The sequence below is a fragment of the Salmo salar genome, chromosome ssa02 (assembly GCF_905237065.1).
Source record: "Salmo salar chromosome ssa02, Ssal_v3.1, whole genome shotgun sequence".
Classification (NCBI taxonomy): domain Eukaryota; kingdom Metazoa; phylum Chordata; class Actinopteri; order Salmoniformes; family Salmonidae; genus Salmo; species Salmo salar.
In genome coordinates this window covers 48,683,318-48,706,703 of record NC_059443.1, presented here as the reverse complement: position 1 = coordinate 48,706,703, position 23,386 = coordinate 48,683,318, and the positions used below count along the sequence as shown (strand labels likewise).

At 42.6% G+C, this 23,386-nt stretch overlaps 1 protein-coding gene across 3 annotated transcripts in view; it reads left to right on the top strand.

Moving 5' to 3' along the window:
- Positions 1–23,386, top strand: part of LOC106584953 (spectrin beta chain, non-erythrocytic 1) — a 136,250-nt gene that overhangs the window by 85,065 nt on the left and 27,799 nt on the right. For all 3 annotated transcript variants that reach the window (XM_014170641.2, XM_014170652.2, XM_014170647.2), the window contains 8 exons: positions 4,529–4,666; positions 14,158–14,914; positions 15,434–15,636; positions 18,762–18,852; positions 19,135–19,281; positions 21,198–21,461; positions 21,744–21,968; positions 22,455–22,544. In XM_014170641.2, coding sequence (XP_014026116.1) covers positions 4,529–4,666; positions 14,158–14,914; positions 15,434–15,636; positions 18,762–18,852; positions 19,135–19,281; positions 21,198–21,461; positions 21,744–21,968; positions 22,455–22,544 — 1,915 coding nt within the window. The remainder of the gene's footprint in view (positions 1–4,528; positions 4,667–14,157; positions 14,915–15,433; positions 15,637–18,761; positions 18,853–19,134; positions 19,282–21,197; positions 21,462–21,743; positions 21,969–22,454; positions 22,545–23,386) is intronic.

Genomic DNA, 23,386 nt, shown 5'->3' with positions numbered 1-23,386 from the left:
GCCATTTTACAATTTTGTGCACTAGTATTTACTGATTTCTGTAAACAATGAACACATTGTTTCCAAGCACGTGATTCTACACACAGGTGTAGAAGTTCTACACCTGCATTGCTTGCTGTTTGGGGTTTTAGGCTGGGTTTCTGTACAGTACTTTGAGATATCAGCTGATGTAAGAAGGGCTATATAAATACATTTGATTTGATTTGATATGCAAAATTCTCTCTTATGTGAACAAAACAGTTCACTGTGATTTTTGTATTCATAGATGGCAGTTGTATTTCAGGTTTAGCAAAAGGGTGTCTAAGATATGCAATCCAAGTAGAAAGAAAAGAAAATGATCAGAAGATCTACAAATGTATTTGAGCGTTTGATCACTGATGTTCTGCTATAGGTACAGTTGACTACAGTTCCAAAAAACTGTTTTACGCGATTGAGAAAAACTGTAACTATACAAATGATAAATGAGTTATAGTGCAACAGCTCCTCTTACTGGGTGTTAGGTGTCCTATTTGTTAGGTTCCTTTCTAGAAACTGAAGTTCACCTTAAATAGAAAATTATGAAATAGATATTTGAAACAGACAGAACAAGACAGATAATACAAGGAGAAAATTAGGTTAATCCCCAAACAGGGGAATACGTCTGAGGTGCATTCATCAGGGTACAACTTTGTGGAACGTTCAGATAAAAATATGGTATGTGGAACAAACATGCCTCTGACATGTATCTAATCAAATCCAATTTTATTGGTCACATACGTGTTTAGCAGATGTTATTGCGGGTGTAGCGAAATGCTTGTGCTTCTAGTTCCGGCAGTGCAGCAATATCTAAAAATGTCACAACAAATATCTAATACACATAAATCTACAGTGCCTTGCGAAAGTATTCGGCCCCCTTGAACTTTTCGACCTTTTGCCACATTTCAGGTTTCAAACATTAAGATATAAAGCTGTAATTTTTTGTGAAGAATCAACAACAAGTGGGACACAATTATGAAGTGGAATAAATTTATTGGATATTTCAAACTTTTTTAACAAATAAAAAACAGAAAAATTGGCCGTGCAAAATTATTCAGCCCCTTTACTTTCAGTGCAGCAAACTCTCTCCAGAAGTTCAGTGAGGATCTCTGAATGATCCAATGTTGACCTAAATGACTAATGATGATAAATAGAATCCACCTGTGTGTAATCAAGTCTCCGTATAAATGCACCTGCTCTGTGATAGTCTCAGAGGTCCGTTTAAAGCGCAGAGAGCATCATGAAGAACAAGGAACACACCAGGCAGGTCCGAGATACTGTTGTGGAGAAGTTTAACCTCTCTAGGGTCGGCGGGACGAAATCGTCCCACCTACGTAACAGCCAGTGGAATCCTGTGGCGCGTTATTCAAATACCTTAGAAATGCTATTCAATTTCTCAAACGTATGACTATTTTACACCATTTTAAAGACAAGACTCTCGTTAATCTAACCACACTGTCCGATTTCAAAAAGGCTTTACAATGAAAGCAAAACATTAGATTATGTCAGCAGAGTACCCAGCCAGAAATAATCAGACACCCATTTTTCAAGCTAGCATATAATGTCACATAAACCCAGAAGACAGCTAAATGCAGCACTAACCTTTGATGATCTTCATCAGATGACAACCCAAGGACATTACATACAATACATGCATGTTTTGTTCAATCAAGTTCATATTTATATCAAAACCCAGCTTTTTACATTAGCATGTGACGTTCAGAACTAGCATACCCCCCGCAAACTTCCGGTGAATTTACTAAAAATTTACTAAATTACTCACGATAAACGTTCACAAAAAGCATAACAATTATTTTAAGAATTATAGATACTGAACTCCTCTATGCACTCGATATGTCCGATTTTAAAATAGCTTTTCGGTGAAAGCACATTTTGCAAAATTCTCAGTAGATAGCCCGGCATCACAGGCTAGCTATTTAGACACCCAGCAAGTTTAGCACTCACCAAAGTCAGATTTACTATAAGAAAAATGTTATTACCTTTGGTGTTCTTCGTCAGAATGCACTCCCAGGACTTCTACTTCAATAACAAATGTTGGTTTGGTCCAAAATAATCCATAGTTATATCCAAATAGCGGCGTTTTGTTCGTGCGTTCAAGACACTATCCGAATGGTAAAGAAGGGTCACGAGCACAACGCATTTCGTGACAAACAGATTCTAAATATTCCATTACCGTACTTCGAAGCATGTCAACCGCTGTTTAAAATCAATTTTTATGCCATTTTTCTCGTAAAAAAGCGATAATATTCCGACCGGGAATCTGTGTTTAGGTAAAAAGACGAAAGAAAATAAAGCATGGGGTCGACTCGTGCACGCGCCTAAGCCCATTGTCCTCTGATCGGCCACTTGCCAAAAGCACAAATGTGTTTCAGCCTGGGGCTGCCTCGCTATCATTCAGCTTTTTCCCGGGCTCTGAGAGCCTATGGGAGCCGTAGGAAGTGTCACGTTACAGCAAAGATCCTCAGTCTTCAATAAACAGAGAAAAGAAGCTCAAGGAATGGTCAGAGAGGGCACTTCCTGTAAGGAATCTTCTCAGGTTTTTGCCTGCCATATGAGTTCTGTTATACTCACAGACACCATTCAAACAATTTTAGAAACTTTAGGGTGTTTTCTATCCAAAGCCAATAATTAAATGCATATTCTAGTTTCTGGGCAGTAGTAATAACCAGATTAAATCGGGTATGTTTTTTATCTGGCCGTGTAAATACTGCCCCCTACCCCCAACAGGTTAAAGCCGGATTTGGATACAAAAAGATTTCCCAAGCTTTAAACATCCCAAGGAGCACTGTGCAAGCGATAATATTGAAATGGAAGGAGTATCAGACCACTGCAAATCTACGAAGACCCGGCCGTCCCTCTAAACTTTCAGCTCATACAAGGAGAAGACTGATCAGAGATGCAGCCAAGAGGCCCATGATCACTCTGGATGAACTGCAGAGATCTACAGCTGAGGTGGGAGACTGTCCATAGGACAACAATCAGTCATATACTGCACAAATCTGGCCTTTATGGAAGAGTGGCAAGAAGAAAGCCATTTCTTAAAGATATCCATAAAAAGTGTCGTTTAAAGTTTACCACTAGCCACCTGGGAGACACACCAAACATGTGGAAGAAGGTGCTCTGGTCAGATGAAACCAAAATCTAACTTTTTGGCAACAATGTAAAACGTTATGTTTGGCGTAAAAGCAACACAGCTCATCACCCTGAACACACCATCCCCACTGTCAAACATGGTGGTGGCAGCATCATGGTTTGGGCCTGCTTTTCTTCAGCAGGGGCAGGGAAGATGGTTAAAATTGATGGCAAGATGGATGGAGCCAAATACAGGACCATTCTGGAAGAAAACCTGATGGAGTCTGCAAAAGACCTGAGACTGGGACGGAGATTTGTCTTCCAACAAGACAATGATCCAAAACATAAAGCAAAATCTACAATGGAATGGTTCACAAATAAACATATCCAGGTGTTAGAATGGCCAAGTCAAAGTCCAGACCTGAATCCAATCGAGAATCTGTGGAAAGAACTGAAAACTGCTGTGCACAAACGCTCTCCATCCAACCTCACTAAGCTCGAGCTGTTTTGCGAGGAGGAATGGGCAAAAATTTCAGTCTCTCGATGTGCAAAACTGATAGAGACATACCCCAAGCGACTTACAGCTGTAATCACAGCAAAAGGTGGCGCTACAAAGTATTAACTTAAGGGGGCTGAATAATTTTGCACGCCCAATTTTTCTGTTTTTTATTTGTTAAAAAAGTTTGAAATATCCAATAAATTTCGTTCCACTTCATGATTGTGTCCCACTTGTTGTTGGTTCTTCACAAAAAAATACAGTTTTATATCTTTATGTTTGAAGCCTGAAATGTGGCAAAAGGTCTAAAAGTTCAAGGGGGCCGAATACTTTCGCAAGGTAAAGGAATGGAATTAAGAATATATAAATATATGGACGAGCAATGTCAGAGCAGCATAGACTAGTAGATAGTATAGAATACAGTATATACATATAAGATGAGTAATGCAAGACATGTAAACAGTATTAAATTGACATTATTAAAAGTGACTCGTGTTCCATTTATTAAAGTGGCCAATCATTTCAAGTCTGTGTATGTAGGCAGCAGCCTCTCTGTGCTAGTGATGGCTATTTAACAGTCTGATGGCCTTGAGATAGAAGCTGTTTTTCAGTTTCTTAGTTCCAGTTTTGATGCACCTGTACTGACCTCGCCTTCTGGATGATAGCGGAGTGAACAGGCAGTGGCTCGGGTGGTTGTTGTCCTTGATGATCTTTTTGGCCTTCCTGTGACATTGGGTGCTGTAGGTAGTATAAGGAATCATGTCAGCTCTATTCATGACGGTTCTATCTGCAACGTTCCACAACATTTGCCTGAACGTGGCCCAGACATCAATGTCTGTATGCTATCTTAAAATTAGTTTTGAAGGGAAAATGGTTTCTTTTGGAGTGGAACTGATTGGACATGGCATGCTCTCTCTTTCCCAGGTTCGAGAGCCTGGAGCCTGAGATGAACAACCAGGCGTCACGAGTCGCTGTTGTGAACCAGATTGCCAGGCAGCTGATGCACAATGGACACCCCAGTGAGAAGAACATCAAAGCCCAGCAAGATAAGCTCAACAACAGGCAAGTTGAGCCATTCACAGACAGACGTCACACTATCTCCTGTCATACAGAAGCCGTAGCTTAATTTGATCATCCTGTTGTTGCAGGAAATGCAAACTTGTAGTGTATTTGAGGTTAACCTGTCTGGGAACCTGGGACGTTTGCGTCCCACCCTAGTCAACAGCCAGTGGAATTGCGTCGCGTGAAATACAAATACCTCATAAATGCTATAACTTCAATTTCTCAAACGTATGACTATTTTACACCATTTTATAGATACACCTCTCCTGAATCGAACCACGTGTCCGATTTCAAAAAGGCTTTACAGGAAAAGCAAAACATTAGATTATGTTAGGAGAGTGCCCTGCCAAAAATAATCACACTGCCATTTTCAAAGCAACTAGCATGCATCACAAATACCCAAAACACAGCTAAATGCAGCACTAACCTTTGACAATCTTCATCAGATGACACTCCTAGGACATCATGTTACACAATACATGCATTTTTTGTTCGATAAAGTTCATATTTATATATAAAAACAGCATTTTACATCGGCGCTTGACGTTCAGAAAATATTTTCCCTCAAATGCTTCCGGTGAGCAGCGCTACAATTTACAAAATTACTATTCGAAAACATTGTTAACCTCTCTGGGCTAGGCGGGACGAATTCGTCCCACCTACGTAACAGCCACTTTAAGCCTGTGGCGCGATTTTCAAAACCTTAAAAATCCTATTACTTCAATTTCTCAAACATATGACTATTTTACAGCTATTTAAAGACAAGACTCTCGTTAATCTAACCACACTGTCCGATTTCAAAAAGGCTTTACAACGAAAACAAAACATTAGATTATGTCAGCAGAGTACCAAGCCAGAAATAATCAGACACCCATTTTTCAAGCCAGCATATAATGTCACCAAAACCCAGAAGACAGCTAAATGCAGCACTCACCTTTGATGATCTTCATCAGATGACAACCCTAAGACATTATGTTATACAATACATGCATTTTTGTTCAATCAAGTTCATATTTATATCAAAAACCAGCTTTTTACATTAGCATGTGACGTTCAGAACTAGCATACCCCCCCGCAAACTTCCGGGGAATTCGCTAACATTTTACTAAATTACTCACGATAAACGTTCACAAAAAGCATAACAATTATTTTAAGAATTATAGATACAGACCTCCTCTATGCACTCGATATGTCCGATTTTAAAATAGCTTTTTGGTGAAAGCACATTTTGCAATATTCTAAGTACATAGCCCAGGCATCACGGGCTCGCTATTTAGACACCCGGCCGGCAAGTTTAGCACTCACCATAATCATATTTACTATTATAAAAGTTTGATTACCTTTTGTTGTCTTCGTCAGAATGCACTCCCAGGACTGCTACTTCAATAACAAATGTTGGTTTGGTCCAAAATAATCCATCGTTATATCCGAATAGCGGCGTTTTGTTCGTGCGTTCCAGACACTATCCGAAATGGTAAAGAAGGGTCGCCCGCATGGCGCAATTCGTGACAATAAAATTCTAAATATTCCATTACCGTACTTCGAAGCATGTCAACCGCTGTTTAAAATCAATTTTTACGCCATTTTTCTCGTAGAAAAGCGATAATATTCCGACAGGGAATCTCCTTTTCGGCAAACAGAGGAAAAAATCACAAAGACGGGGGCGGTCGGGTCACGCGCATAAGCCCAGAGTCCCTTGATCGGCCACTTGAGAAAGGCGATAATGTGTTTCAGCCTGGGGCTGGAATGACGACATTCTGTTTTTTCCCGGGCTCTGAGAGCCTATGGAAGACGTGGGAAGTGTCACGTTAGAGCAGAGATCCTTAGTAAAAGATAGAGATGGAAAAGAAGTTCAAGAAATGGTCAGACAGGCCACTTCCAGTAAAGGAATCTCTCAGGTTTTGACCTGCCATTTGAGTTCTGTTATACTCACAGACACCATTCAAACAGTTTTAGAAACTTTAGGGTGTTTTCTATCCATATGTAATAAGTATATGCATATTCTAGTTACTGGGTAGGAGTGGTAACCAGATTAAATCGGGTATGTTTTTTATCCAGCCGTGTCAATACTGCCCCCTAGCCCTAACAGGTTAAAATGTAATATTGTCATTCAAAGAATTATAGATTAACATCTCGTGAATGCAACCGCATTGCCAGATTTAAAATAACTTTACTGGGAAATCACACTTTGCAATAAACGAGGTGCTATGCTCAGAAAAATAGGCTAGGCTATACAGGTTAGCGCCATCTTGGAACCATCTAAAATCAAATATACTATTGTAAATATTCCCTTACCTTTGATTATCTTCATCAGAAGGCACTACCAGGTATTCCCAGGTATCAACCCCTACAAAAAATGTCCAGTAATTATAATCCACATAATAATTCACATTTCCTGTTGCTGTAGGATTATTTTCCTGCTGTAGCAAACTGGCTCAAATTAAGATCCTACATCTGTAGCTGATATGTCCCTCAGTGGAACACGGATCTGCTGTTTGTTCACCCTCACCCTGCTGCAATTGCTAATAACCCATCCGCAGTCGCCCGACCTATATTTGATAAAGTGTAAATCTGAGTCCCACACCTGACCCTAACCCACTAATATAGAACATTTAGATATGTTTCTACTTATAATTTCCAACATTTTGGTAGGCTATTTGTTTGTCAACTTGTCTAGAATTAGATACATGCAGCTTCTCTTCTGTCATTATATGTTGCCCTAGAAGACTAAATAAACCCTTGCTCACCAGAATAATATCATAAATCAATGGAATGAATGCTTCAATGTAGTTGTGAAAACTTCAGTGAAGTTTTCTGAGTGATCTCTGCTTCTTTCACGGTGCAAAGACATTTAGGGACCGGGGAGAAAATACAATAACTATAAAATAACATAAAAGGTTTTCTGTGCAAAATGTTAAAATGACGTCAGTTTGACCGGTTGAAAGGAAATATAAATCTATGAAAACAACCCAACATCTTTCTGAAACATTTCAATTTGGCTTGGGTGCATATTTGTGACTGACTGGCTCAAATCGGTCTTATGTAGCAAAATTTGAAATTGTTTTTTTTTACATTGGATAAAAGTAGAGACTCAGAGCTACAAAATGGTATATCATACACTGTATTTTTGAGGAACAATGGGAAAGTACTTCTGCTTTGAAAGTTGATAAACTTGTAAACTCACTTTTGAGAAAAGGGACTTTGAATGTTTTGGTACCTACTGGAGAGCTCTCCTTTGTCTACACTCATTCAGCATTGTTGACACCCGCTTAAGCCAGCCCCACCCATCTCTTTAAGGATTCACATGTGAGGTCATGTGCTAAACAGTGAGTAGTGCAGTAAAGATTACAACTAAATGTGGTAGTAGACTACAATAAGGAAAATTCTAAAGGTTAACAGAGTGTCCAGATAAAAATATTTTATAAATATTAGATGACGCTTGCCCAGACACACTTGTCTAAATTGATGGGTCATGTGAAAGAAATGCTATAAGCCACATCCAGTGGTGGAAAAAGTTGTACATTTTTTTTGTAGCAGCCACGTATTAGGAGAGAGTCATTTGAATAGAGGCACTGCAGATAGTGCTGATGACTGGTCCGTCCGAGTCACACATTAACAAGGGAATCTATATTCGGAGAGCCTGTTTCTGTCCTGCCCTTGACTTTGGTGCAGTGCATGTGATGTCCATAGCCTCTATGTCACAAAACTCCCTGATCTTCTTAAAAAGATATGTTTGTCTAGCTGTGTCCAGTCCAGGTGGTGCTTGTACAGGCAGACCATCTATGGGAGGAAGAATGTCAGTGTTGCGCAGCAGCTGAAACCTGGTCCTGACAGTCCGAAAACTCCTTGGCGACAACAACACCAGGCTCCAGAGCATCGAAGCTGTAAAACAGGGAATACAAAATAAAAAAAACAGAAGACATTACAACCATGCCCAACATCAATTCACCACCCAAGTTTAGATAAGAAGAATAATCTCATACAATGCAATGAAAATTATTTTCACCTGAAGTGCATGTACTGCTTGATCTGTGGCAGCGGCCTGAGGTGCGGAGTCAGGTGTTGTTGCCATCCATTGCTTTCCACCAGCACCGTATCATCCTCCAGTCCAACCATCTGTGGGATGTTGACCCCTGTCACAGTGCTATCCTTCACAACACCAGCAATCTCAGACATAGTGATCACTGTGGTCTTTCTGAAGCGCTGCTTGATGAGGCCAAAGCACCAGTCAGGGGCAAACTCTGTATGGCCTGTGATCAGGAAGTGAAGGTCCAGACTGTTTGCTGGTTCAGTAGGGGCCCCCAGAGACAGAAATAATGTGAGATCAATAAAAATAGTGCCAATCATGTTGGAGGTCAATTAAATAATCAAAACGTGTTTGATTTACATACCGGGTTTTGTCATCGATTCCTTGTAGAGATGCCACACTGCTGCTTTTGTCACATGGGATGGCAGCAGCTTTCCACCGAAGTGTTTGTGTCCTGGGTAGCGTCCTGGTAATACTATTGCATTATCCTCTGCCTAGTTGTTGATGAAGTTTACCACTCGCTGCCACCCATCTGCCCTTCATCCACACAATATTTCATGACCCTACATCTTCCTGGTCAATGGATATTACCAAGGGTTAGAAGTCAACCCACGCATCACTAATGTCCCTGGTATTCACAACATTTATGGTTGAAGATAGCACTTTCAGGTTCTGATTTAATGCCATTCAATATGATTGGCAACTACAATGGCTTGCGAAAGTATTCACACCCCTTGGTATTTTTCCTATTTTGTTGCCTTACAATCTGGAATTAAAATAGATTTTTTGGGGGGTCTCCACGTTGTCTCCCTTTTGTTGCGAACTCTGAGCCGGTTCGTAACAAGTGGGGGCTCATCCGGGATCTTGAACGGATTGTGTTTGGGAGAAAACGTGGAGGTATGTTAAATTCTGTAGGTGCTTTGTTTGTATATTTTGTTAGTTTGAGTTTGGTGCTCAGTACTGGTTGCCTTTGTTTGTTTGATTTGTGTGCTGTGTTGGAGAGAGTACATTGGTTAGTTTTCAGGCCCTGCCCAGCCTGGAAAACGCTTGTTCTACTCGCTGTTGGGACATTGGTCTGAGGAGGTGAGTACAATCAGCTGTGTACCTCGGTGGGAGATTTGGATAGGGTAGTGAAACTTACTACCCGGAGCTATAGCCTTTTTCCCCTGATAGGCTTAGCGACGTGTTTCATTTTTGGAATATGTTGGGCATTGTTAATGTTTGTTATTTTTGTGTGGTGTCCGTGGACTGAGCAGTTGTCTCGGGGGCACATCCGTGGCTTGGTGGAATCTACCAGCATGCTGGGGGGTTACTTCCTTGCCAGCGGGCTACAGTGCATAATTACCCACCGCAAATCTGCATGAAGACTAGGGTTGAGTTATTGTAGGTTTTGGGGAAGCTCCATATCTCATCTCTTTTCTGTGGTGCCTGGTGTGATTGTATTTTCTCTTGTTGTGGTCTGGTGTGCTCAGCAGAATCGTTGGAGTGACTATGAATCGTTGGAGTGACTATGAATCGTTGGAGTGACTATGAATCGTTGGAGTGACTATGAATCGTTGGGAAATGACTGAACCGTTGAGAAGTGACTATGAACCGTTGGGAGATGTTGTTTGCGTTTGTAGCTGATGCGGTCTCTTGTGTGCCCTATTCCTGAGTGTTAGGTGACTGACCATTGTTTGGTTTTGTCATGTTCTAACTTTCTTGTCTGTTCCCTCCTGGTCTTGTGTTCTTCTTTCCTCTTAAACGTTGCTTCCTGTGCGCAAAGGTTGCTGAGGTCTGGGGAGAAGGAGGTTGGCTGGGGCAAGTGGAAGGTGAACATGTAACCTCTCATAAATTTGGGACGCAGAGGCCTGTGTCAATTTGGGACGCAGAGGCCTGTGTCAATTTGGGACGCAGAGGCCTGTGTCAATTTGGGACGCAGAGGGCTGTGTCAGTTTGGGACGCAGAGGGCTGTGTCAATTTGGGACGCAGAGGGCTGTGTCAATTTGGGATGCAGAGGGCTGTGTCAATTTGGGACGCAGAGGGCTGTGTCAATTTGGGACGCAGAGGGCGTGTCAATTTGGGACGCAGAGGCTGTGTCAATTTGGGACGCAGAGGCTGTGTCAATTTGGGACGCAGAGGCTGTGTCAATTTGGGACTCAGAGGCTGTGTCAATTTGGGACGCAGAGGCTGTGTAAATTTGGGACGCAGAGGCTGGTACGTTGTTCCGGGGCCCTTGTTGATCCCCGGTTTTATGGGGGGGTGTGTGACGACCCTCCCACTCTGTCTGTCGTATTCTCTTTCTTTGCTCTTGTTCCTTATTAGGATGCCGGTGGGCGGAGTTGGGAGGGTCGTCAGCTTCATGGGAAACACCTGGGCTCGGGTGTGTCCCAGGATAAAGGCACCTCTTCCACATTCATTGGGGAGACTCTCTCCATGCAGACACCTTGTTGTTTTTGGTTGTGCTAGTTGTGGTATCTAATAAATATATATTTTTATACTCCTTGTCTCCACGTTGTCTCCCTTTCGTTGCGAACTCTGAGCCGGTTCGTAACATCGGGTTGATGAGAGGTGTTGGGTTTGCGCCAGACATGGTGTTTTCCTTGATGGCCAAAACCCTAAATTTTAGTCTCATCGGACCAGAGTTCCTTCTTCCATATGTTTAGGGAGTCTCCCACATGCCTTTTGGCGAACACGGAACGTGTTTGCTTATTATTTTCTGTAAGCAATGGCTTTTTTTCTGGCCACTCTTCCGTAAAGCCCAGCTCTGTGGAATGTACGGCTTAAAGTGGTCCTATGGACAGATACTCCAATCTCCGCTGTGGAGCTTTGCAGCTCCTTCTGGGTTATCTTTGGTCTCTGTTGCCTCTCTGATTAATGCCCTCCTTTCCTGGTCTGTGAGTTTTGGTGGGCCGTCCTCTCTGGGCAGGTTTGTTGTGGTGCCATATTCTTTCAATTTTTTTATAATGGATTTAATGGTGCTCCATGGGATGTTCAAAGTTTCTGATATTTTTTTACAACCCAACCCTGATCTGTACTTATCCACAACTTTGTCCCTGACCTGTTTGGAGAGCGCCTTGGTCTTCATGGTGCCGCTTGCTTGGTGGTGCCCCTTGCTTAGTGGTGTTGCAGACTCTGGGACCTTTCAGAACAGGTGTGTATATATACTGAGATCATGTGACACCTAGGTTGCACACAGGTGGACTTTATTTATCTAATTATGTGACTTCTGAAGGTAATTGGTTGCACCAGATCTTATTTAGGGGCTTCATATGCTTTTCCATGTTTTATTTTTTAGAATTTTTTGAAACAAGTAATTTTTTTAATTTCACTTCACTAATTTGGACTATTTTGTGTATGTCCATTGCATGAAATACAAATAAAAATACATTTAAATTACAGGTTGTAATGCTACAAAATAGGAAAAACACCAAGGGGGATGAATACTTTTACAAGGCACTGTACCTGATGCCAAATTAAGAAACCAAAAGATGATTAGGTTATTATAATGTAGTTAAGCAGTTATGTGATTTTAACTATGCCTGACCTTTACTTTTCTCATGGTGAGTTACCGTAATTTCCGGACTATTGAGCGCACCTGAATATAAGCCGCACCCACTGAATTTTAAAAAAAGTATTATTTTGAACATAAATAAGCCGCACCAGTCTATAAGCTGCAGGTGCCTAACGGTACATTGAAACAAATGAACTTTACACAGGCTTTAACGAAACACGGCTTGTATAACAAAAATAAATAGGCTTTAACGAAACACGGCTTGTAACAAAAATAAATAGGCTTTAATGAAACACGGCTTGTAACAAAAATAAATTAGGCTTTAACGAAACACGGCTTGTAACAAAAAATAAAAAAATAGCAGGAAGCTTTAGTTGTCTGAGTCAATTTCTCACGCTGCTGTTTCCAACGTCTTATCATCGACTCATTAAGACCAAGCTCCCGTGCAGCAGCTCTATTTCCTTTTCCAACAGCCAGATCAATCGCCTTCAATTTGAAAGCTGCATCATATGCATTTCTCCGTGTCTTTGCCATGATGAGGGTGACAAAATGACTACCGTAATCAGAATGATGGGAAGTTTGAGAGCGCTCGATTTAATCTAAACAGTAAAAAAAAAAAAAAAATTGTTTGACCTTAATCTTTTCGGCAATTTCATTGGTCTAATGAAAGCTTCATGCCGGCAAAAAACTGAGCACGTCACAGAATGTGTTTTTTTGGAGAGAAAAAATTGAAAGCGGGAAAAATCCATATATTAGCTCCGTCATTGTTTAAGCCGCGATGTTCAAAGCGTGGGAAAAAAGTTGTGGCTTATAGTCCGGAAATTACAGTAATAATACCTATTGACTCAAAATTCTGTTATTGTGTGTTGGATATCACTGTATCCTTTGAATTGAGCTGCACATTTATTATTGGTTATCATCATTTTAATTGGCCAGTTCAGTCAATTTGAGCCTTGGTCTGGCAACAACAGGGTTATGGTTGGTTTGAACTTCGGCAAGACGGAGCTGCTCTTCCTCCCGGGGAAGGACTGCCCGTTCCATGATCTCGCCATCACGGTTGACAACTCCCTTGTGTCCTCCTCCCAGAGTGCTAAGAATCTTGGAGTGCCCCTGGACAACACCCTGTCGTTCTCCACTAACATTAAGGCGGTGACCCGATCCTGTAGGTTCATGCTCTACAACATTCGCAGAGTACGACCCTGCCTCACACAGGAAGCGGCGCAGGTCCTAATCCAGGCACTTGTCATCTCCCGCCTGGATTACTGCAACTCGCTGTTGGCTGGGCTCCCTGCCTGTGCCATTAAACCCCTACAACTCATCCAGAACGCCGCAGCCCGTCTGGTGTTCAACCTTCCCAAGTTCTCTCACGTCACCCCGCTCCTCCGCTCTCTCCACTGGCTTCCAGTTGAAGCTCGCGTCCGCTACAAGACCATGGTGCTTGCCTACGGAGCTGTGAGGGGAACGGCACCTCCGTACCTTCAGGCTCTGATCAGGCCCTACACCCAAACAAGGGCACTGCGTTCATCCACCTCTGGCCTGCTCGCCTCCCTACCTCTGAGGAAGCACAGTTCCCGCTCAGCCCAGTCAAAACTGTTCGCTGCTCTGGCACCCCAATGGTGGAACAAGCTCCCTCACGACGCCAGGACAGCGGAGTCAATCACCATCTTCCGGAGACACCTGAAACCCCACCTCTTCAAGGAATACCTGGGATATGATAAAGTTATCCTTCCAACCCCCCCCTTAAAAGATTTAGATGCACTATTGTAAGTGGTTGTTCCACTGGATATTATAAGGTGAATGCACCAATTTGTAAGTCGCTCTGGATAAGAGCGTCTGCTAAATGACTTAAATGTAAATGTAAATGTAAATTCCCGTACGGGCCACAAATATTGAAATATGTGCCACTGTCTGTCAACTGGATAAAAGTGTCTGCTAAATGACCATATTTCTATTTACTAATTTGTTCCTCAGATGGAGCCAGTTCCGGGATCTGTCGGACCAGAAGAAGGAGTCTCTAATCTCGGCGCTGGGTGTGCAGAACTACCACCTGGACTGCAACGAAACCAAGTCATGGATCCGCGAGAAGACGAAGGTCATCGAGTCCACCCAGGAGCTGGGCAACGACCTGACGGGTGTCATGGCGCTGCAGCGTAAACTCACTGGCATGGAGCGTGACCTGGTTGCCATCGAGGACAAGCTGGGCGACCTGCGCTGCGAGGCAGAGCGGCTGGCCGGCGAGCACCCAGACCAGGCCAAGGCCATCAAGGGCCGCCTGGCCGAGATCACTGCCGTGTGGGAGGAGATGAAGGCCACACTGCGTAATCGTGAGGAGTCCCTTGGTGAGGCCAGCAAGCTGCAGCAGTTCCTGCGCGAGCTGGATGACTTCCAGTCGTGGCTGTCACGCACACAGACAGCCATCGCCTCAGAGGAGACGCCCAACACGCTGGCCGAGGCAGAGAAGTTGTTAGCGCAGCACGAGGGCATCAAGAACGAGATCCGCAACTACGAGAAGGACTACCAGAAGATGCGCGACATGGGCGAGATGGTGACCCGGGGCCAGACCGATGCCCAGTACATGTTCCTGAGGCAGAGGCTACAGGCCCTGGACACTGGCTGGAATGAGCTGCACAAGATGTGGGAGAACCGGCAGAACCTCCTGTCCCAGTCCCATGCCTACCAGCTGTTTCTCAGGGACACCAAGCAGGCCGAGGCCTTCCTCAACAACCAGGTACGTTGATTGTTCGATACCCCTTAAACCAGGGTACTTGATTGGTCGATTCAATTATTTTCCAAGAGTGGAAAAATCTTAGCCTAGGAATCCAAAGTGAATGGTTCCGTTTCACTATTTCATTTCACTGATTCCATTTCATTCAAAATTAGATTTTTGGTAACAGTTTATTTTAAATTCCTCTTTTAGCTGTTATTACTTAATTTTACTAGGCAGGGATGTGGTAACAATGTGTCATTTTTCGTGCCCACCTAGAATCCACTCCCTCTACCTAGGACATGCTGCTTTGCAAATCAAATGCACATATTAAAGTACATTTAAGAAAGTGTCCAATGTGCTTTAGATTGAATTCCAGCAGGGTTGGGTTCTATGTTCTGTTTCAGTTCAGTCAATTCAAGAATTTCAGTTTACTCCCTAACTGATTTGAAATGGAATTGACCCCAACCTGGATATCCAGTCTCAGTCACAGGATTTTCTAATAATCCCACTGACTCTCTCTTTTTATAACCCTAATTTTAGGAGTACATGCTGGCCCATACAGAGATGCCCACTACGCTTGAGGGGGCCGAAGGAGCCATCAAGCAGCAGGAGGACTTCATGACCACCATGGACGCCAACGAAGAGAAGATAAATGGTGTGGTGGAGGCTGGCAGGCGTCTGGCGAGTGATGGCAACATCAATGCCGATCGCATCCAGGAGAGAGCGACGTCTATTGACGACAGGTTAGAAGCCTCTTCTGCTATATAGTTACAAATGACACTAGTGGACAGGTTGTCATTTTTGCGGTTACTCTGCTGCTCAGATTAGATATCACACCTGTTGGAGTATTTAATGCCCCAGGAACCACATTAATATGATAAAGCTATCTCCTGGAAATGGGATACCTAGTCAGTTGCACAACTGAATACATTCAACTAAAATGTGTTTTCTGCATTTAACCCAACCCCTCTGAATCAGAGAGGTGCGGGGGGCTGCCTTAATCAACATCATCAGCGCCCAGGTTAATTGTCTTGCTCAAGGGCAGAGCAGCAGATTTTTACACCTTGGGGATTCAAACCAGCAACCTTTCAGTTACTGGCCCAAAACGCTTAACCAGTAGGCTACCTGCACAGCTTTACTGCGAAAAAGACTACCCAAAATACAACCAATTGTTAGACAAATGCCAGTATAACACTTGATATTGATCTTTGCATTTACTTGGTAATGTGTATCGTGATGTAAAAAAATATGTAGAAAAATCTCCATAAATTTACTACAGTTGAAGTTGGAAGTTTACATACACTTAGGTTGGAGTCATTAAAACTCGTTTTTCAACCACTCCACAAGTCGGTTAGGACATCTACTTCATGCATGACACAAGTCATTTTTCCAACAATTGTTTACAGACAGATTATTTCACTTATAATTCACTGTATCATAATTCCAGTGGGTCAGAAGTTTACATACACAAAGTTGACTGTGCCTTTAATCAGCTTGAAGAAATCCAGAAAATTATGTCATGGCTTTAGAAGCTTCTGATAGGCTAATTGGCATAATTTGAGTCAATTGGAGGTGTACCTGTGGATGTATTTCAAGGCCTACCTTCAAACTCAGTGCCTCTTTGCTTGACATCATCGAAAAATCTAAAGATATCAGCCAAGACCTCAGACAAAGAATTGTAGACCTCCACAAGTCTGGTTCATCCTTGGGAACAATTTCCAAATGCCTGAAGGTACCACGTTCATCTGTACAAACAATAGTACGCAAGTATAAACACCATGGGACCACACAGCCATCATACCGCTCAGGAAGGAGACGCATTCTGTCTCCTAGAGATGAACGTACTTTGGTGCGAAAAGTGCAAATCAATTCCAGAACAACAGCAAAGGACCTTGTGAAGATGCTAGAGGAAACAGGTACAAAAATATCTATATCCACAGTAAAATAAGTCCTATATCGACATAACCTGAAAGGCCACTCAGCAAGGAAGAAGCCACTGCTCCAAAACCGCTGGACTATGGTTTGCAACTGCACATGGGGACAACGATCATGCTGTTTGGAGAAATGTCCTCTGGTCTGAAGAAACAAAAATATAGCTATTTGGCCATAATGACCATCGTTATGTTTGGAGGGAAAAAGGGGGAGGCTTGCAAGCCGAAGAACACCATCCCAACCGTGAAGCACGTGGGTGGCAGCATCAAATCAAGTCAAAGTTTGTCACATGCGCCGAATACAACAGGTGTAGACCTTACAGTGAAATGCTTACTTACAGGCTCTAACCAATAGTGCAAAAAAGGTATTAGGTGAACAATAGGTAGGTAAAGAAATAAAACAACAGTAAAAAGACAGGCGATATACAGTAGTGAGGCTACATACAGACACTGGCGGGTGGTGGGTGGGGACACAATGCAGATAGCCCGGTTAGTCAATGTGCCAGAGCACTGGTTGATAGGCCCAATTGAGGTAGTATGGAGTCTTTGACAATTTTTAGGGCCTTCCTCTGACACCGCCTGGTATAGAAGTCCTGGATGGCAGGAAGCTTGGCCCCAGTGATGTACTGTAGTGCCTTGCAGTCGGAGGCCGAGCAGTTGCCGTACCAGGCAGTGATGCAACCAGTCAGGATGCTCTCGATGTTGCAGCTGTAGAACCTTTTGAGGATCTCAGGACCCATACCAAATCTTTTTAGTTTCCTGAGGGGGAATCGGCTTTGTCATGTCCTCTTCATGACTGTCTTGGTGTGTTTGGACCATTCTAGTTTGTTGTTGATGTGGACACCAAGGAACTTGAAGCTCTCAACCTACTCCACTACAGCCCCATCGATGAGAATGGGGGCATGCTCAGTCTTCCTTTTTCCTGTAGTCCACAATTATCTCCTTTGTCTTGGTTACGTTGAGGGATAGGTTGTGTGGGTGCTTTGCTGCAGGAGGGACTGGTCCACTTCACAAAATAGATGACATCATGAGGAAGGGAAATTATCTGGATATATTGAAGCAACATCTCAAGACATCAGACAGGAAGTTAAAGCTTGGCCGCAAATTTTGCCACAACCTCGGAAGTATGCTTGGGGTCATTGACCCCAAGCATACTTCCGAAGTTGTTGCAAAATGGCTTAAGGACAACAAAGTCAAGGTATTGGAGTGGCCATCACAAAGCCCTGACCTCAATCCTATAGAAAATGTGTGGGCGGAACTGAAAAAGCGTGTTTGAGCAAGGAGGCCTAGAAACCTGACTCAGTTACACCAGCTCTGTCAGGAGGAATGGGCCAAAATTCACCCAACTTATTGTTGGAAGCTTGAAGGCTACCCAAAACCTTGACCCAAGTTAAACAATTTAAAGGCAATGCTACCAAATACTTATTGAGTGCATGTAAACTTCTGACCCACTGGGAATGTGATGAAAGAAATAAAAGCTTAAATAAATGTTTTTACGTTTACATTTTAGTCATTTAGCAGACGCTCTTATCCAGAGCGACTTACAGTAGTGAATGCATACATTTAATTTCATGCATTTTCTTTTTCTTTTTTTGTACTGGCCCCCCGTGGGAATCGAACCCACAACCCTGGCGTTGCACACACCATGCTGGCGTTGCACACACCATGCTGGCGTTGCACACACCATGCTCTACCAACTGAGCCACTATTATTCTGACATTTCACATCCTAACTGACCTAAGACAGGGAATTTTTACTAGGATTAAATGTCAGTTATTGTGAAAAACTGAGTTTAAATGTATATCGCTAAGGTGTATGTAAACTTCCGACTTCAACTGTATATATGGTACACACAACTAGTAGCTTGCTTGTGGTAGTCACAATTAACATGGGATCTGTTATCCATTATCAAATCAGTTTACCCAACATTTGCACAGGCATAAGAAGAACCGCGAGGCTGCTCTGGGCTTACTGATGAGGCTGAAGGATAACCGGGACCTTCAGAAGTTCCTACAGGATTGCCAGGAGGTCTGCTGCCAAACATGTCTTTCCCAGACCCAGATTAAGCCTACTCCTGGGACTAAAGATTCTCCATTGGAAGTGCTTATTAGTCCAGGAATATGCTTAATCTGGATGCGAGAAATCGTTCATAACAGTCTAACATTGGTATCAGTCCCGATACTATGAATACTTACATGCACTGTTTTATATTTAATACATTGTGTGGTAATGTATACATAGTGACAGACTGCTTTCACAGTCTAAGGCAGTCAAATACAATGACCTACCTACCTGTATATGTGTGTGCAGCTGTCCCTGTGGATCAATGAGAAGATGCTCACGGCCCAGGACATGTCGTACGATGAGGCCAGGAACCTCCACAGCAAATGGCTCAAGCATCAGGCCTTCATGGCCGAGCTGCAGTCCAACAAGGAGTGGCTGGACACAATTGAGAAGGTTAGCAAACCAAAATAAGATTAACTCTGTCTTGATGATTTTGCATTGGGTATTAGATGAATGAACACAAGTTAATAACGCCTCCGATTACATTAAATTAACGTGATCAGTTATCTAGACTTTTAAGTATTCTTAAGTATATGTTGTCATTAAAATTATATTTTTTATGAATAAAATACATATTTCATAAGTCCTTCTTTTGAGGGCCTAGTTTTACCCTTATACAGTGGCCTGAAACTCATAGTTTACAGGCCACATCAGACCTGCCTGCCACATTATGCTGGCTTGCAAAGTGATGTGTAACTCCTATTGGAATCCAGCCAGAGTGAGGATATCCAACATTTTGAATTTTTATTCACCCGCAACCTGCATTCAGAATGACTTCCAGGGTTGGGAAGACTAAAGGTATGAGACTACCTTAAACATCTAGAATTGAACAACAGTTTCAGTAATGGGTACAATAAGTCCAAGTAACAGATTTGAATAGTTTAGAAAAATGTATGTTATTTATTTCTGAGTAGCATACGATTAATTAATCAATGTACATGCAAAAAATGGATATTGAAACAAACAATTAAAAAAATTGACCTGGGAAATATAATAATGATAACTGTTTTTTTTCAACTCTGGTTATTAACACCAGCAGTGGGGTTCTTTTACACCACTGAGTGTTAATTTAACTCTTTACAGTGTCAACACTAAAAATGTTACACTGAAAAATCAACACTGGCCAATTTTCTGTGTGCTATGAAAGGGACACATCTGCAGGCTTCGTTACATTTCAAGAACCTTTTAGAATTCTGAAGAACCGTAGATGCCACATCAAGAACCCCACACTATCGGGCAAGAATTCTCCAAGGAACTTTAAGAGCTGAGGAAGAACCATTTAAGGACCACATTTTTTTATGTACAGGCAGAGCACATCACAGTAAACTGTCTCAATTTCCTTTAGCATTACTTTAGGGAAAATATTCAACTCACTTCTTATTAGGTACACCACCCCGTTCACGAAAATGGATAGCTTGTATAGCGAAAATAGCTTGTTAATGAGAGAGGTCGAAGGAGAATGGCCAGAATCGTGCAAGCTAACAGTTGGGGCACAAAAAGACAAATAACGGCGCAGTACAACAGTGGTGTGCAGAACGGCATCTCGGAACGCACGACTCGTTGATCCTTGTCAAGGATGGGCTATTGCAGCAGACGACCACATTGGGTTCCACTCCCATCAGCTAAAAACAAGAAGAAGTGGCTCCAGTGGGCACGAGATGACCAACACTGTACAATTGAGGAGTGGAAGAACATTGCTTGGAACATGACAGCGAGTTCAGTTTACCTGAGTGGCCTGCGCAGTCCCCAGACCCCAACCCAATAAAGCATCTTTGGGATGAGACAGAACGGGCTGTTCGCAGCATGAATGTACCGCTGTCCAATCTGCAGCAACTACGTGATGCCACCGCGTCAGCATGGACCAACATCCCTGTGGATCGTTTCCGACACCTTATAGAATGCCCTGAAGAATTCAGGCTGTTCAGGGGGCAAAGGGGGGTCCAACCCGGTACTAGATGGGTGTACCTAATAAACGGTCTATTGACTGTATGTACCCACTATAACTCCCCAACTGATTATGACTACCCTATACTCACTAACTGCCCTATTATACCCACTCCAAAACTCACGGGGTTACCCCACTATAACTAACTGACTGTACCTGCCCACCGCACTAAATGTATTTCACTACCATAAAATGTGTTTCAACAACTGCAGAAACATAAAGATTATCCATAAACTTTACCTTTTCTACTTTATACCTAATTTTATATCTTATATTTTGTTACTGTAAGGCATGGCAGCACCACTTTACTAGGTCAAATTCCTGGTACTTGTAAATGTACTGACTCTAATTCTTTCCTCTCCAGGATGGGATGCAGCTGGTGTTGGAGAAGCCTGAGACAGAGTCGGTGGTCAAGGAGAAGCTCTCAGCCCTCCAGAAGATGTGGGAAGTGTTGGAGTCCACCACTCAGACCAAAGCCCAGTGCCTGTTTGACGCCAACAAGGCCGAGCTGTTCACACAGAGCTGTGCTGACTTGGACAAGTGGCTGGGTGGCCTGGAGGGCCAGATTCAATCAGACGACTATGGCAAAGACCTGACCAGCGTCAACATCCTGCTCAAAAAGCAGCAGGTACTATACATGGTGGAGCATGTGTCGTTGTAATCAAATTGATAAATAATGTTGGCATTAATAAAATAATAATGCAAAATATTAATACTAATAATAATTTAAATAAGTTGGCTTTAATTGGTTTTAAACAATAAAAAATGTATCGCATCAATTGGTCTGATCCGAAAATCTTGGATAAGAAACCATGGATGTTGACTTAGTGGCCTGGGCCCTGCCAGGAACATCATCTAGGGGAAACATAGTGTTCAAAATGTTCTCCTCCCTCTCCCTGGTGGCCCCTAGATATTGGAGAACCAGGTGGAGGTCCGTCAGAGGGAGGTGGTGGATCTGCAGAGCCAGGCACTGGTCCTCAGCCAGGAAGGGAAGGACACAGAGGAGGTGGATTGCCAGAGACAGATGGTGGAGCACAAGTTCAAAGAGCTGCTCGACCCGCTGAGGAAGAGAAAAAACTTCCTGGTAGCCTCCCGTGAGATCCACCAGTTCAACCGTGACGTGGAGGACGAGATAGTGAGTTGATAGTTGATCGAGCTGCCTCGTGTCTGTGTGTGTGTGTGTGTGTGTGTGTGTGTGTGTGTGTGTGTTTGTCCGATAGTAAACAAGGAAAATTCAGACAAGTGGGGACATTTTGGTTTTCAAAATGTAAAGGGAGCCTGTGACGCAACTTTGGGACGTTAACAAGGCGACACTCCATCTTACCTCCTCCTCCACATTTACTGGATTGGTTGAACGGTACAGAAGGGAACCTCCCTCAACAATTTTCTTTATTCTCGTCAAGACCAGTATGTAGGGCATCTAGTTTCAGGGATTTATTTTAGGTTAAGGTTAGGTTAGGGAAAATAGGATTTTGAATGGGAATCAATTGTTTGGTCTCTACAAGGATAGTAAAACAAACGTTTGTGTGTGCGCATGCATGCACATGTTCTACTGAGGCTTTATTTGTTCTGGTATTTTCATTCAATGCACTTAATAATCTATTTGGCTTGTCCATTTTAGCTTTGGGTCGAAGAGAGGATGCCAATTGCAACCTCCACAGAGCATGGTCTCAACCTACAGACCGTTCAACTGCTTATCAAGAAAAATCAGGTATGTGTATTTTTCTCATGTACTGAACATGTCATTTTACAAGGAAGTCACACTTAGGCCAAAATAAGCACAATTTTATTGTTGTGAATATGCTTATGCACTTATTTATGAGCAAAATTATAATTGTTAGTGTCAGTCTGTGTTGTTCATGAAATTTTGTCAGCCAGTGATTGTCAAGCAAATAACTGCTGGTCTCACTGGTAATTACCTGGTAATTAGCATAAACATGTTTAGCATCGCCTGGCTTCCAGGCATAGCCTACAAGCCACTGATGCAGACCTTTGGAACATCTACATTTTAAAAAGTCTAATAAATCCATTTAATATAGCCTACAGCATCACAATAAATCCATTATGTATTTTACACGTCTAAAGAAACATGATATAAAGAAAATGTAGTCTATTTCAGAAGAACAGAATAGCATACTCTCAGTTGTCCTTATGTTAGGCCCTGATATGGCTATGGCTGTGGGCTACACTAGTTAATTTAGCAGACAAGATTTACTTAGAATTCCGTGACATTATTTTACAGTATGAGGAATACAATTGAAAAAGTGTCAGTTGTGCCCTTGGGCTGAATATAATAGGCTAATTATAATTCCCTTCTCCCGGCTGCCGTGCTCCGTAGCACCTCTCACTAACCATGGGTCTCTCAGATGTAGCCAATGCCCATCACGTGATTGGGTCCTTCTCAGGCAAGAAGTAGGCTACAAGTGAAGGAAGACAGACACATCGGTGACACAACTGCAAATTCCGAGGCGCATATTGAAGATGTCCACATTTTGCATGCTTTTTGTCAGCCAACAAGATCAGTAGGCTAACGAACAGCAAAAGCATTAGCCT